General features: G+C 41.3%; 1 protein-coding gene across 6 annotated transcripts in view; it reads left to right on the top strand.

Moving 5' to 3' along the window:
- The window catches only part of SEMA6A (semaphorin 6A), a 114390-nt gene extending 97830 nt beyond the window's left edge, over nt 1–16560 (top strand). For 5 of the 6 annotated variants that reach the window (XM_075079783.1, XM_075079784.1, XM_075079781.1 and 2 more), the window contains one exon: nt 14942–16560. In XM_075079783.1, the coding sequence (XP_074935884.1) occupies nt 14942–16131 (1190 nt within the window). In that variant the 3' untranslated portion in view covers nt 16132–16560. The remainder of the gene's footprint in view (nt 1–14941) is intronic. The other variant, XM_075079786.1, reaches the window with a different exon arrangement.
- The last annotated feature ends 616 nt before the right edge of the window (nt 16561–17176 follow it).

The raw sequence follows: 17176 nt of genomic DNA, 5'->3' as shown, positions 1-17176 counted from the left end.
ATGAGCAGTAGAAGCCTGTCTTACTAAAGCAGGGGAAAACTGTCATTGCCCCAGGACCTTGATCTGCTTTTTCAATAAAAGAGGCCACGTCTAATTTGTCAAGGCAGCTGCTCAGGGTTCAGGGCATTAGAGCTATTGTGTGATGGGCTAGATCCCCAGCTGCATTCATCTACAGTCACCCGGTGAGGACAGCTCGGTGGAGGAACACAGACTGCGCGTGCTCTTGTTTGACCCTTGTAGCACTGGCATATTTATCAAGAGCTGGGAATTTGCTGTAGGGTATGCTGGCCACACAGGGCCACTACTCTATCTGGAAATAGCAAAGCATAATTGATGGACAGGATGTTAAGTAACCCCAAGTTTCGTTTCTGTGATGTTTATATTGAATGCAGGGAGACGTTGTGCCATACAACTGTGCTGAACTGGGAGGACAACCTAGCCGTTTAAATAAGAGATTTCTAAAACTGCTTTGAAATTTGAAGGGAATTAAGAGCAGAAAAGCAGGTAGCTGAAAGACCCTTAAAGTGCCTTTTGGTGTTAATGCCAGTGTACAATTAAAATGTCAAAATGCTATTAAAGATATTTGAACAATTAATTTTTCTCATATAGAATGTGCCTAGTTTCAATAATTGTATTAATTAATAGGTAAGATGTCTTGTAGTAATTTTACATTGACCTAAACATCGACAGTCCTGGTTCAGAGCACTTCTAATGCAATCTGTGGACTGCAAACTGTTTAATTACATGTCTCTGTACAAAACACCACCTACATTCTTCTCATCTAGATAACCTTTTAGTGAATGGTATCAACATCTCTTTTCAGTATGTAAGAAGGATCTTGACTGACTCTCTTCCTTTTTTGTTTAGTTTTCTTTAAGACTGTAAAAAAGGTGAGCTCAATTCTTTGTCAGGATGGACTGGTGCTTACTGATTAACAGCATGCTGTTAATTAAAAAAAAAAACCTGGAGAGGGCATAATTTAGATTTGCCATGTTAATTTTTTTTGAACATTAAGTACAGATAATAAATGTCAATGTGTTTGGAAAGGAGTCATTCCTAAGAATATCCCTAATTTAGTCAGGTGTTACTTCGAGCTCTTTGATAGTCATTTAGTGAGACAGTATAGTCTCCGGTATATGATTACTGTAGCTATGACTTTTGCTAGATATTAATCCTGTGTTCTAAGATTTTCTGTTCTGGTAGCTGAGAAAGAGGATAGGGAAAAATATGGTGTTATTCTCATGCTACAAAAAAGAGTCTTAAGGGCATTTTATTGAGAGGTTTTGAAGCAGATAGTGCAAATTTACCATTATATCAAAAACGTGCATCCTGACATCCCCATGAGGGGAAAAAAGAGCTTCATTGGCCAAGCTGTAAGTCTGTGAAAAATCTCAGTCCCTCATACCCAGAAGACACTTGTCACAGTTAGGCAACTAAATACACAGACAACTCTGTGTACGTTGAGCATTAGTGCTGTGACTGATATGCACTTTAACCATCAGCAGATAGTCTGACAGCTCTCCCTGCCCCAGTGGATCAGAATAAGCCAGAGTCCCTGCTGAAGTAGATTTCAAGAGCTCCATTGGCATTAGAATTGCTTAGGGCAGTTTATAGAGAAGTTGCTCAAGAAGCATTAAGAGGCATTTCTGGCACAGCTGTACAATGCAACAAACATTTGGTAATGGCTAACGGCATATTCATCACCAACTTTGTGTTGGCCGGGAAGAATACCTGTAATGTCTGAAATAGTGAGTCCCAGTGGATAAGCCTCCAGATCACTTCCAGCCTCCCACGTCTACCAAAGTGGTTAGCCCTGGATACTAAACTGTAGTTCTCCCACCAGCAACCAAAGATTGCTATCTTCTGTGAAATAAAATCTCAGATGAAGTTGCAGCTTAATAGCATTGTCACAACTGGGCATAAACTAGACAGTTCTTTTATATGCCCAACAAGAGTTTTTTTAATTGGAAAATAACACCAGCTGCATGCTGTCAATAATATGCCATCTTGTTCATGCTCCATCCCATCTTACCCACAATTGTGACAGAAAATAAAAGAACAGCTGTTAAAAAAAAAGGGGGGGGAAGACAGCACATTTTTAAAGCCCTACAAAGCTACTGACATTCACTATCATGTTCTTGTAGAAAGAAACAGAGGGGGTTTTTTGGAGGGCCTGAAAGGTCTGCAGTTACTAAACACAAACAGAATCAGCACAGACAGGGAATTTAAGGATGCACAGAAACACCTCCTGAACAGCAGCATACTGAAGTCTTCATTAAAATCATTCCAAAAGTCTTCTGAGAAGCACATATTTTCCAGGTGTTTCCTTATTCATTAAATCAGAAAACTATACTGAACTCCTGTTTGGAAGAAAGCAGGGTGAGTGAGACAGAAGCCATAATGCTGGGTAATCACTGAGTACCGCTTGTTTTTAAAGAAGCTAACAGAAATGTTCTTGTCGTGTCGTGCAGAAAAGGGCGTTGGTAGTTTCTTTGAATCTGTGGTCAGCACTGGACAAATTCAATTCCTGCCACCAGCTTATAGCTCCCATCAAACAGTTCAACAATTCTCCAAGTGTATTCATCACTGAATGAGTCCCAATCAGTGGCTCTCAAAGGAGAGCACAGAGCAGGAGTGCCCTCTGTCCCTTCTTCTGCCTGCTCTCCCCACTGAACCTCTTGCATTCACCACAGAGCCTGCCCAGAGGTTTGGGCAATCACAGCTCATAATAAAGAACATAAAGAGCACTGCTCTTTTTTTGCAGATAGCGTTCATCTTTATCTCTACAAAACACTAGTCTCTATTCAATGTCTTAAAGAGGTCTCACAGTCCTGCAGCACTTTATATGTTTTTTGTCTAAATATGACCAAGCTACAGGAATGCCCTGAGGCACTCATCCAGTAAGACCAATTAATTTTCCATACCCAGGGGGATTTGTATATCTCAGTGCACAGTTCTCACTTATTGAACTAAGTTACTAATAACAAATCGGTGAGTACTTTCATATACCCAGCATCAAGACCCGGAAAGAAAATACAGTTTACCTCTTCTTAATCATGGCAAGACATCTTGATAACGCCAGCTGTACTTCCACAAAAGGTTTGGTCTCACCTACACTGTGTTTAGAAATGAGGGAAGAGAATAAATATATATTACTGAGAGAAAAGAGATTGTGATAAAATTTGTTAGGGTCCCAACACTAGGAAAAAATGAGGCTTTAACCTCTCACATGGAAACTTGTATATCTGTAGATCAGTAAATATATTTTGAGAACTAGCCTACAGATACAAAAAAAAGCCAGTTATGTTCCTTGCTATAGCATCTACCTTCATGTTGATTAACTAGCAGTGCAAGCTGCCTAGTTTGTCTGCAGCAGTGGAAAATACTGGCTTAAAGAAAGAGCATGAGCAGAAACTGAACAGACAGTACAGTAAATCCAGAAAATGGAGATTTGATCCAGTACCAGAACTGAGTGGAAGGCTGGGGACTTTGTATTGCATAAAGACTTCTGCTTGTGAGATGTGTGATAAAGCAAATATACAGGTACATCTGCCTGGCCTGCTGCTGGACAGTCGAGGGTGTCTGGATGGGCTTTGAATGTATATCAGAGAAGACAGTAATTTGCACACACTACTGTGGCTAGATTGCTGCTAGCCCCAGAGCAGCTTTCTTGGAGCTGGCCAGGTACCTGCTTGCTAAAGTATGTCCTCTGAGATGAAGCTACAGGTTCACTTCATCCAGGGAAGCAGACTGGCCAGAGTAATCACTGAGGACGTTAAAAAAAAATGCACAGACGGGAAAGATCAATGAAGTTATGGCATCAAAGTGTAAATATATATGCAGTGCCTGCAAGGTGGGGAGGTGATAAAAGGAATTAGGTCAAAAGTTGCAGAGAACTATAAATTTGACAGAAAATGCATGAAGGAAGCCACCACCACTGGCGACAGAAAATTAAGTAGGTGAGATAGAGATGATAGCCGCACCAGGACAGGAAGTCCATCAGGGAAATGCTGTCTTTTACCTCAGGATGTGGCTGGAGTAACCCTGCTTGCTTTACGGGAGATACTGTGGATTTGAGTGAATCTGAGAGGAAAGAAGGCTTCTGATATTTTTATTGGAAGACTAGTGAGATAGAGAAAAAGATCTAGCAGTAAAATTAGTCTTGCTGACTGTTATGGCCAGTGTTTCAAACTCATCGCAATTCCTCAGTCACTTAGTGTGTTCAAAGGCAGATGAGTTTATGGGACTGCAGTGTGGAGGGAAATGACAAAACTAACATCAGAATTGTATAAGCTATTTTTCGCCTATAGCACCAGCCCTGCAAATATTTCTAGAACAAGCAGTCTTGTCTTTTACTGATCACTGGGGCATGTTTTAATTCTTAAGTCCAGGTCTTTTGACTACACTTGCAGTGTTCATAAATGTAGGAGAAATGAAGAGTTAATCCACAGTGTTTGCTTTCTGTCACAAAATATACAGTTTAATGACAGAAGGGGTTTCATCCTCCCTCTGTGTAAGACCAGACATAACATGGGGTCCAGGCATGATCCTAACATGCACCATCAACCCAGCTGTGAGCAGATGGACTATCCCTAAGAAATACAGTGTGTGTGCATGAGTAAACATTGTTGGCCTGGTCACATAGTTGTTCAACAGTTTAATAGTCATTCCCAGGGACCTCATGGAATAGGAGATACAGGGTACAGTCTTATTATTTAAATGTCTTAGATGTTTAATAGATGCCTCCTTTGTTAGTTTAGCTGTAATATGTTTAGTCACACTAGCAGCTCAAAACTAACATTCCCATTTTTGTGTCCTTAAAAAAGATCAGAGCTGATGAGGAAACAATTTTTGCTTTTAGGTCATATGCAGTGTTTGAAATTTAGCCCCAATTCTTCCATAAGGCTGCTTTGAGCTTCAGCTGTCTAAGCAGAGCTGCTTATGTTGTCATTCAGCAAACTTCACTTTTCCATGTTTGCAGAAAGGCCATAGTTCAAAACAGGCTGTAAAAAAGACGAGGAAAAGCCACAGAATTTCTCAGTGACAGCTTCTCTTTCCTTGACACTGTTCATAAAAACTGCTTCCAGAAAGGCGCTGGGCTGCCCAGAATACGTAATGCCCACAGCAGAGGGAAAAAAAAATAAATACAGTATTTGTACTGTGCCATCAGAGGAGCTTCATGCAGTGAAATGGGAGCTGTGAAGAAGAGAGATTCGCTTTGTAGGCTACGACAACTTCTCTGGAGCCCTGAAATCATGCTGGGTGGAGAATGGACTGAGAGCAGCCCTGAGGAGAAGGACTTGTGGGTGTGGGTTGATGAGCAGCTCAACATGACCCCTGCAATGTGCACTGGCAGCCCAGAAAGCCAACCATATCCTGGGCTGCATGAAAAGAAGCATGGCCAGCAGGTTAAGGGAGGCGATTCTGCCCCTCTACTTCACTCTCATGGGACCTGACCCGGAGTACTGCATTCAGCTCTGGGGCCCCCAACATAAGGACATGGATCTGTCAGAGGGAGTCCAGAGAAGGGCCACAAAAATTGTCAGAGGGCTGGAGAGGGATTTTTTACAAGGGCATGTAGCAACAAGGACAAGGGACAGCAGTTTTAAACTGGAAGAGGGTAGATTTAGATTGGATGTAAGGAAGAAATTCTTCCCTGTGAGGGTGGTGAGGCACTGGAACAGGATGCCCAGAGAAGCTGTGGATGCCCTGACCCTGGAAGTGTTCAAGGCCAGATTGAATGGGGCTTTGAACAACCTGATCTAGTGGAAGGTGTTCCTGTGCATGGCAGGGGAGTTGGAACTAGATCTTTAAGGTTCCATCTGACCCAAACCGTTCTATAATTCTATGATTCTACAATTCATATTCAGCCAAACATACATAAATCTGTTTTAACCCAGCTATGAAAGATCCCCTGAAGTAAATTAATAAAGAGCAGCTGGATATGTTTAAGCTCATCCCAGGCAGAGTAGAAAGGTCCCAGAATGTGCACTGAGCTTTTTTTTTTAATGCCATTAGAGGAAATGCAGAGGACTTTAAAGGAAACTTGTGTTTTAAGATGCACAGTAGCATAAAGTTTGCCTCTGCCGAGACAAGCTACAAAAGAATTAATTTTCTTTGACATTTCAATTTTGTACAGCTTGTTTTAACTACTGTGAATGCCTGTGTTTTACTTTTTAAAGGACCTGCTATGTCTGCTTATTCTCTATCACACAGAAGCATCTAGAATTATCATTGCTCACTGGGAAAGAGTGAGAGGTGAAGGCAAGTACTGAAACCAGGGAAGTTCAAAATGATCAGCCACTGCATACCACCTGCCAGTGGGAGAAAGGTTGTCAAGCGCTTTCTAGTGCAAGAACTGGCCTTGAGCCTAGCCACTGGGACAAATAAAATTGGTCTGGCTTCAGAACTATAATGACTTTCATCATTACATTAGAGATCCAGGAGGCTGTGTATCTCAGACCTTCTCCCATACCTGCAAACCTAATAAACTGGTTTATTTACAGAGATACTGCTTAGAAGTAACACAATTAAAAAAGCTTTAAGGGCTTGCTATTCCAGTCCTTTTCAGGTCTGCTTCCCCTTTGTTTCAGTGGGGGTGGGAATTGTCTGAGCATGGATTTGCTGGTTCAGATGTTGTAATTTCCATCTATAACAATCCCTTTCAAAACAGAATGGCTTGTTTCTACTTTCTGAAAATTCACAAGTGTAGCCATGGTGTAGGTTTTGTATGGCTACTGTGGCATGCAGAAAAATTGGACTGCAGACACATAATTAAACTAAAAACAGATAATTGAAATCCATTCTGAAAATGTAGCTTCAAGACTTACAGGTTGTCTCGTGTGGACATGGTGGAGTCATTTCTCTCACCTTTCTTGCTTAATTTATCCAGCTTTAAAAACATGCAAGATTGAAAATTCTCCGTCTTCCCATTGAGAGCAAAGCCACCTGTTGATCTCCCCTCTTTTAGTAAGTTACAACCATCTTTCTTCTACAGACAGTCATGTCGACAGTCATTCATCAAAAGTAGAGAGAAGTGATATAATTTGGACCATGCGAAAGGAAAAATAAAACCACCCTTAGAGATCAATAGATGAACCTATCCTGGAGGGATTCCTGCTGAAATAGGTCTGATTAAAGGGCCAAAAAAACCTTACAGAGGCCACTGTGGCTGATCTGATTGTTTAGAACCTTTTCAAGGCTGTGTTATGTGTTACTTCAGGCATGTTATATATTGATTTTCTTTTCATAGTTCTGAAGTACGGTTTCTCCTCATACTTCTAATGATCTCCAGGTCTCTTGCAACTGAAGTTTTTTTCTTTAGCAGAATCAGTCTTTTCTTCAAGTGCATGCATCCTCTTTCTGTTTGCAGGATATCTCAGACTGCTAGCTTGGGCAACTGGCTTTGAGAGCTGTAGGACAGAATCTGGGGGGAGATGGATCGCTCTTCTCAGCACAGTCATGCAAAACTTAAGAGTTGCAGACTGTTACAAATCAACAATACAGCTTTACTGTGAGGGAAGGGGGGGAAAAAGCATTCTCCAGCAGCCTTAACTATGAATGTTTGAGCTGTTTTTTTTCTAGCTGCTGACACGGAGGGGCCAGAAAAACGAATACTGGGTAGAATGGCACTGAGTCAGCAGAACAAGTCCTTGCAGCCAGGAAGAAGATAAAGGAAAAAGCTTACTGTTTTCAACAAAGCAGTTCCAATAAAATGGCAAACATCAAATCATTGAGATTATAGTGTGGTTGGTTTATGTCAAACTTTGAAATTATTCCTTCAAGAAAAACAATGAGATAAGATCACAGAAATGCATGGTAGACTCTGGTCATTCCTGAATGTGTTATCACACTAAATCTGGGTGTCCAGTCTGAATTCATCTGAATTTTTTTATTCCTGTTGCTGGTTAAAAAGGAGGAAGAAAGCTTGTTAATACCTGCAGGGATTTTCCAGGCTGAAAGAGTCTTTTAGCAGCATGAGACTGCCTGTAAACACAGTTCTAACACCTGGAGACACATGTTGAAAACCTATTCAGTGGTATTTAAAAAAGATATTCTGAAGCCCATAAAAACGTCCATTCATAGTGAGTCTATACCAGTGTTTCTTACAAGTGTAAGCAAAGGGAGATGTGCATTAGACAGAGAAGTTTGCACTGAAGAGTGAAATTAACGGCAAGGTTTCCCCCTTAAATAACAACAGTAAAGAAATCGCTGTGCCTTTCTGGAACAGTGGCTTGTTCTGTGCAAAGTCTCAACTGACTTTGTAGGTGTTGCAGATGGAAGTGGTCTCATTCCCATTTCGCTACAAAGGTGAAGTTTAAGATGGCAATGACACTCGCTTTCTTATGGCTGTTATGTGTGGTATAGACATGAATATTACCTTATTCCTTGATAGTTATTCCCTCACTTTCCTGCCAAAACATTATTCTTCATTTCCCACCTCTGTGTTTCAGTTTTGTGTGTGCCACCATTTTCGGTTATTGCTTTACCATCTGTTGCAAGCGACTTTGGAAAGCTAGACAATGACAGCTCCCTGCGGAGGTGATCACAGAGCGTTCTTGGTGCACATGTCATATGGTCGTGGTACACCTCTCATGGCCATACACCATTTCTGTGGCAGAGGTGTCTTTGTGTCCACTACAGCTAACTGTAGTGCTCGAACTGAAAGGCATTGGTTTTGGTGACAGGTAACTAGGTTATTCACACACAGGAACTTGTAGTTACAGAAGCGAGTATTGCTCTGCCCTGTTCTTGTTATTCTTACTGACTTCTGCTTGGCTGTGAATGAAGGCAGCATCCAGGCTATTGTATCACTAAAACAGCCTCACATTAAGCCATTCAAACTGGGAAGTAGTTTGTTGTTTGTACGTGCTAAAAGGACACAGCTCTTTTGCTGTGCCTCTGGACTTGAGGTCTCCTTTCTGCAGATGCCTGGTAATTGCTGTTCTCCTGAGACAGACACCTTGCTTCAGATCTCTTTCCAGGTAGACCTTTGATCAATACTTTTCAACTGCAACTTTTCAGCAGGTTTTAGCTCACTTTCATTTGCTTCTGAGAAAATAAGTCAAAAGACTTTTCAGAAGCCAAAAGGTATCATACTTAATGTTTCCCCATAAAAAGTAAGCCATTTATCCTGCCAAAAAAAGAAGTTTGTCCAGTTTAATGTAACTTATTCTTGGCAAAATTGCTTTGTCTGGTTTTTTTTTTTGTTTGGGTTTTGTTGTTGTTGTTTTTTATAATTACTTCATCATCCTTTGCATGCTTATAAAATAGATTGTTTAATCACTTGTAGTGTCATTCCCATTCTAAAAATTAGGCTGGCAGTTCTGTCGTTTGTTAGGTCCTCCATTTCGCTCATCTCAAAGGCACCCAGAGCTTTTTGCTTTTCCAGAGCTCTTGATGCCCATATTTTCTCCAGCATTCTCCAAGATACTGCACAGTTCTTATGCAGTCAAGGACAAATCCCTTTAGGCAACTTGAAAACACCTACCTTATCAAAATATTTTTACATCTTTTCTCTCTTCTGGTCTGCATTTATTCCCTGACTTGGTTACATTTCTGATCACAGATCAGAGTGGGGATTTTTCCTGAAAAGTGAAGCAGGAAAAGGAGTAAATTCTTCAGTCTCCATGTCTTTCCTTATCTGTCTTCTTTTACTGAAGTTTGTTGTACTGATAGTCATTATTCCTATTAAATTATGCTCATGCCATGTATTCTTTAGAATTATGAACTCTATTCCTTTGTGATTATTTCATCCTAATTATACTTCTGCCCTTAGTAGTTCTTTCCTGTTAGAATTACAAGGAGCAGAACTTCATCAGCATTTTTGTACAATAATACTCTCAGCATGGTGCGCACCTTGCTTTTTAACTTGTTTTTTAGCATATATAGAGGTACAGTCGTAACCCTTGAATACTTTTGTTAATGGGTGAAAAGAAGAAGCCTCATGCCCTTCCTGCTTACATTGATGTAGTATACTGTAGATGTGTACTATGGTATCGCCTCTGATCTTTTCTCTCTTTCACTCGAAGACATTCAACAAGTCTGCTTCTCACCTTTTCCAGAACTTCAGAAAAAGTATATGTATTATTGACATAAAATTTAACATCTCCTTGCCTTTTTACCCAACTACCTTTAGTGAACAAGCTAGATCAATACTCTACTCATGTGATTTATCCAAGCACTAGCTCATTTCAGAATTAAAACTCTTCAAAGGTTTGGAAACATTTTTCTCAATGTCCTCTTAACCAACCAGCCAGCCAACACTGTGTACCTTACCTACAAGCTTTGCTGGAAGAAAGAATGAATTATGTATAGCAGAATAATACAGTACCATATCAGGTCTTGCCTCTCATTAGATGAGTAAGAAGAGGTGATTTTGCATGTTCCAGACTGTTACAGTACAGGGCATACTGACTGAGAAAATGAATGGGGATGTTAGGAGATGCAGACAAAAGGACATGGGATGAAATTACAGAAAGTTAGTGGGGGAGGAAGGATCAGGTTGTCTACAGGAATCAGAATGGCCATGAAAAGTGGAGGATATCAGGTGACTAGCCTGGCTCTTTCAGTAGCCAGAAATAATAGCACATCATGTGGGAAGACCCTGAAGTCATAAGTCTGGTTGTGATTTGCAAGGGACAGAGCTTGACTTAACTTGAAGACTTCAGGGAGATAGATAAGTGTCAGCACGTTTGTGGCATTAGCAACATTTAAGGTCTGGTCCTTGAAGAAGCAAATATTTAACTTTGTCTATGTCTTTGAAGCTTTTTGAGTTTTACTACTACTTTTACAACCATGCCTCTCCCAAGTATAAATTAATACAGGTAATTCTGTCAACAATATGTGATTATGTGATCCTGTGACTCTGTGAATATCCCTTTGCAAAAAATAGCTGGTTATTAACCATGGTAATATGTCTCCACGTACTACAGAAAACAGTCAAGAATATGGACCACATAAAATGAAATAAGCAATGTATTTTCACATTTGAAAAGATCATATTGTAAACAAACAGGGAAGTGCTAGCCATAATATTTTAAAAGTAAGATTTTATTTAGAATAAGTGTTTTATTATTAAAAATAATATAAAAATAATACAGGGATATTTTATCAATCATATTTTACAGTCTGCTTCCATAGCATTTTATGCAGCCACCCCAGTCATAACGTCTTAGTGCATAATGTCTTAGAAGGATGTTAGATAATACATAAGACTTTTCTATAGCAGATATTTTCTCAAAGCTGGGAGCCTGAATACTTTACTTGACTTTAAAAATGTAAGCCCTACATTTTTCTGATTATTTTGTCTATTTATTTTAATTCATTGAATAATGAGTGCTAGTGAATGATGCTGGACTGAGCCTTGGGGAACATGTTCTGTAAGAACAACAGGATAGGTAAAAGCACACACAATGCAGTCTGTAAAATGGCACAAACACTGTCCTATCTGTTTGGTTCAAACTGGCTTGTTTTGGGGACACAGTTGGGATCACACACATGCTTATTCCTCCCATTCTGTGGGTGCAGTTACTACTGATGCTAGGGGCTTGAGATGTTGATTGACAATGACTGCAATCATCAGCCTATTTCATATTAGATTTTTCTCCCCTGTGGTCATGACAGTAGAATGCTGAACATTCCTTGTACTTTTTCATTACTTGATTGTATCTATTCCATAAACATTAATGCAGTGTCAAATCTTGCCCATCTTATTTCATTTAAGTTAAAGTTGTTGGGATTGCTTGCATAACTAAAGACACATGGATGTGATCCATGATAAAAAATAAATTATGTCATTAATCTGACATTGTGTCTAGAGAAGATCCACCTCCCTAGAGCAAAGCCACAAATGTTAAATGTCTTTTAACTCTAATATAGAAAACATAATAAACATCAGGAAGGTTTGAGCTCAAGAGGAACTAGCTGGAATCAGACTGGTCTGAGACCCTCATAAATTTCTGCTGATAAAACACCTGCAGCATGAGTGACATCATTTCAGCTACCCCTTTCTTGAACACACATGATCATTCAGTCTGAACTGTGTGGTAATTCTGTAACATGACTTGTAATGATTCAAGATCCATTGGTAATGTAAAATTGAACATTTCATGTTGCTTTTGTATGCAGTGATGCAGGTTTGTGCTTAAGGCTATCATTTGCAGAGTAGGACTCTGCAGAAGACTAAGGGTGGAGAACAACCTCACTTAGCCAGTAGAAAATGTCAGGCATGGATGTGAGCTATAAGCCATTCCCTCACAACCTGTCACCGGACACGTGAGAGAGATCAGCACTTCCCTCTCCACTATCCATCATAATGAAGTTTTAGGTAGCAAAGAGGTCTCGTGTTCTCTAACCTGAACAAACCGAGTCTCTTCAGCCCCTCCTCATCAGTCATGCCCTTTATTCTTCTCACTGTCTTTGTTGCCCTCCTTTAGACACATTCTAATATTTTTATATAGTTGGCCCTTTTGGCCACCAGGGCATGTTGTTGACCCATATTGAGATTTACCTCAACCAAAACTGCCAGATCCCTTTCCGCAAGGTTGCACTCCAGCATTGTCCCCTGCTCTGTACATAAAATGATATTAACATTAAGGTAATAAAGCATGACTTTCCCTTCATGAACCAGTGCTGGCTTCGCCATTAGGTGCTTACACCTTCAGGCAGGGAACTGAGCAGGGATTTTGAGCATTTTTCATGCAATAAACATTGGACTTAAGTGCTCAAAGGGGCATATCTCTGAGAAGTTTGTGTGTGAAAGGTGTCCATGAAATTAGGCTTTTTAGGTTGAAGCTTTCCTTAACTTCACACCCAGCAATGCATTTCTGGATAAGACCTAGCACTTCCCTGACCATCCTTCCCACCCATTTAAGGCTCTCTATTTCTGATTCTCCAGTTAATGACCACAGACAGTTTTACAAGTGTCTCAAAATGCTGCAGAGTCTAGCTTGTAAATATCACCAGGTGTAAGGTCCACAGCAGACCAACACATTTGCAGTGAAATGTAGTTAACTGCTGACTGTGCCATAACCACTAGCCTGTGCTTCTGGTCTATATACTGCAATTTTGTATGTGGATTTAAATTACAGAGGTAGGTTCTACCGCCTCTTGTTAAGTACTGATGACAAAGAATAGAAAAAACTGCCTCTTAAAAAGCTGCTGGGCTTGAAAAGAGGGTTCTTTTAGAAACACTTAATTTGAAGATTGTTTCTAATTATATATTGTTTTCTGAGATTTACTTTCCTCCCCTTACTCTTTTTACTATTAAGACATTTATATGAATGCAGGATCTTGTTTTCTTAAGCAATCATCCACTCTCGCTATTTATTCTCCTCATGAAATCATAATCCTCTGTTTATTATAGCACAATAACTTTTGTGGCAGCCAGCTGTGATGTCACACACAGGTGCTTATGATTTCAAGAGCTGTTTTGATTTTAAATATAAAGTTCCTATGTTGTAAGCAAATATCCCTTGTCCATGTAAATGCTGTGATTAAATGGGAACAGAAAAATACATGCTATGGAAGCAATACTATACCTAGCCAGAATACTTGTTAAAGGTTTCTGTGACAGAGCAGCAACTTTTCAGTGCTCTTTTAACATAGTTTGCTGAGGAGTATTTTGCATTTGGTTCTAATTCTGGGTCACTAATACCTTGTCTGCCAAATACAAGAACAGGCATTATTGTAGAAGGAGTTGATTTATGGCATGAAAGTTTTTATCTTAACAAAGTCTCAGGGGAGCTGTGGAGGTGCATTTTGTGTCTTGCTGCCTCTCCTGTAATAAGGACAAAGATTACATTTTGTTAGAGATTGTGGAGCTTTTAATGCCCTGGCACTTGGACCCTCTCTGGAGAAAGAGGTGGGAGAGATGTTCCTTCAGCTCCTTGTCAGGCTGTGGCTGCTCCTTGTTAAGCACTAAGAACAAAACCAGAAATGAAAAAAAAAGGCAAACTAGAGGCTCTGTGCTTGTGTTTCATTAGTGTTGCTGGCTTGGTGCCCAACTATGTCAGAAAAAACATGCTTTCTTCAGAAATTCAGGGTATTGATTAATGCTGTATTAGGGACTTCAGATGGAGGAGGTGAACTCTGCCACAGATGCCTTCTCTGACAGCGGGCACTTGGAGGGCCAAGTAAGATTTGACAGTGATTTCTGACCACAGCACAGGACCGAAAGATGAGGCCCTCAGAGTCAGGGCTTTCAGCTGAGAAAGCATAGGCTTCAGCGCAGACGTAGACCTGTTCATGTGTTCAGAACAAGAGAGCTTTTAAAATTAAAATAGCAAGGACAGTCATCTCTCAGGCTCAATAGATTTCAACACTCTGGTCTATCTTTCATAGTTATTTAAGCATCCTTCTGTAGCTCAGGCATGTGACACTGACTTTTAAAATACATGACAAAGATAACAGAATTACGAGCAGAGAAAGAAGCATTAAACAGTGTGGGATGCACTTCTCTGATATTTGCAGAGCTTCTGTCTCCTCTCTTCCTTTTAAAGGTTTTTCAATGTGAATGGTTTACTGTAGTAAAAATGAGATAGTATTAGCTGAGGAGAGATCAGATGGAGGGACAGGAGGAATGAGCACTGTGTCAGAGGAGGAGAAATAATAGCTCTGACCTGCTGAAGTCAGTGTGAGTTGCCCAGGGCCAGGATTTCAAACCACTTGCACTTGCTGTGCGAGTAAATTCTCTCTCCCCTCCTGAACTTTGTAGTCTTCAACTCAAGATCTTAAAGCTGTACTGACAGCCTAAGGCTGCACATGCAATATGTGGCTGGCAGGTACAGTATGTCTCCAAATTTAGGCAAGCTGACCAAAAACCACCTTGCAAAACACAAACAAACCTACCAGGTTTGTCTGCCTTTGAACAAAGTAGTTAATGATAAGTAGCTTTTCCCCATTCTTAGTTTGTTTAACCACTGTATGCTGTTTATTGCAGGAGTGATTCGTGAGAGTTACCTGAAGGGTCATGATCAGCTGGTGCCGGTCACCCTGTTGGCCATTGCTGTTATTCTGGCTTTTGTCATGGGGGCCGTCTTTTCAGGAATCGTAGTGTACTGCATCTGCGACCACCGCCGCAGAGACGTAGCTGTTGTGCAGAGGAAGGAGAAGGAACTGACCCACTCCCGCCGTGGCTCCATGAGCAGTGTTACCAAGCTCAGTGGCCTCTTTGGGGACGCTCAGTCCAAGGAGCCAAAGCCTGAAGCTATTCTCACGCCTCTGATGCACAATGGCAAGCTGGCTACCCCAGGCAGCACTGCCAAGATGCTAATCAAAGCTGACCAGCACCATCTGGACCTGGCCGCTCTGCCAACCCCTGAGTCCACCCCAACCCTGCAACAGAAGAGAAAGCCCAGCCGTGGCAGCAGGGAATGGGAGAGAAACCAGAACCTCATCAATGCCTGCACAAAAGATATCCCCCCGATGGCCTCGCCTGTGATCCCAACTGATCTGCCACTCAGGGCTTCTCCTAGCCACATTCCCAGTGTTGTGGTCCTGCCCATAGCCCAACAAGGCTACCAGCATGAGTATGTTGACCAGCCAAAAATGAGCGATGGGGCTCAGATGTCTGTGGAGGACCAGAATGCCACCCTTGAGTACAAAACTATCAAGGACCATCTCAGTAGCAAAAGCCCCAGCCACGGGGTTAACCTGGTGGAAAATCTTGACAGCATGCCACCAAAAGTACCCCAGCGGGAAGCTTCCCTTGGCCCTCCGAGCACCTCGCTGTCGCAGAGTGGCTTGAGCAAGCGGCTAGAGATGCACTCTTCAGCTTACAATGTGGACTACAAAAGAAGCTACCCTACAAACTCGCTCACAAGAAGTCACCAGACGTCAACCCTCAAAAGAAACAACACTAACTCCTCTAACTCATCCCACCTTTCCCGCAATCAGAGCTTCAGCCGGGGCGACAACCCGCCACCGGCCCCACAGCGAGTGGACTCAATACAAGTCCATGCTGCTCAGGCACAGGCTGTGACTGTATCTCGGCAGCCAAGTCTCACCACCTACAACTCACTGACGAGGTCAGGGTTGAAACGCACGCCCTCGCTAAAGCCAGATGTACCTCCCAAACCTTCCTTTGCTCCACTCTCCACGTCCATGAAGCCCAATGATGCATGTACATAATCAGAGTGGTGTGGGGGGGGAGGACAGTAGGCAAAGGTTGCCCTTGAAAGCCAGTGTTCTGCAACTGTTATCAGTCGCTCCTCTGAGAAGATGGTTGTTGCAAGCTGAAGATGTGTTGGATTTCTGCTCTCTGGGAAAAGTGGAATATTTTTTTAAACCCGAGCCATATGACCCATGGTTGAAGGTTTGCAATTGCAGGACTCGCCCCCACAACCTGCCAGTTCTTTGCTCAAAAGTCTAACCCTCCATCATAAATGTTGAGCCAAAAGCACACAGGTGAAAGATGACTGTGACATTTCACCCTGCCCCACAGCTGCACAGCGCATTCCTGAACTGGGAAGGAGTGCTCTGAAAAGCAAAACAAATAATTACAAAAACAAACAAATTTCAAAAAGAAAAAAAAAAAGAAAAAAGAATCCATTGATAAAGCTAACTCTGACTTAACAATGGCAGAAGTTTACTACGTGCAGGTACTGTGAAATGATGCCCATCAGTGTTACAGCCATTTGGTTACAGCAGTTAAATGCCATGTTGGGCAAACTATGTCATAGATTTCTGCTACCCTTCTCTTTTAATGAATAACACGTGACTGTTAACGCAAATAACTCCTCTTATTTATTGTTCAACTTTTGTTTTTCCTAAGGAAATGACTTCTGCATATCATCCTGTGAGCAGCTCTTCAGAAGTACCTTGAAAGTTATACCTATTTAACGTGAAACCCATTAACTGGAGTAGTTAAAACTCTTTTATTTTTCCAATGAATTCACTGAGTTAGATAAGTTGGAGCTGGAATTCTGAACTTTGTGCCTGGGCTGCCTGGTTAGCTGAAAAAAAAAGGGGATATCTATTTAAGTCTCTCAGCTAATTAGCTGGCTGGGCCTCTGACCTAAGACAGCAACAAATACCACAAGTTCGTAACTTCTAACGCAACTGCAAGAAAAACTCTTAAAAGATGCACATTTGTGCACCATTGCTATCAACATGGCTTTGTCAGTAGCTAATACTTTCTGTGAAGGCACCAGCTTGTGATGTGCCATCTCATTTC

Source organism: Phalacrocorax aristotelis, chromosome Z (genome assembly GCF_949628215.1).
Source record: "Phalacrocorax aristotelis chromosome Z, bGulAri2.1, whole genome shotgun sequence".
Lineage (NCBI taxonomy): Eukaryota > Metazoa > Chordata > Aves > Suliformes > Phalacrocoracidae > Phalacrocorax > Phalacrocorax aristotelis.
The sequence above is the reverse complement of the archived record's forward strand: the minus strand, read 5'-3'. Positions and strand labels throughout refer to the sequence as shown.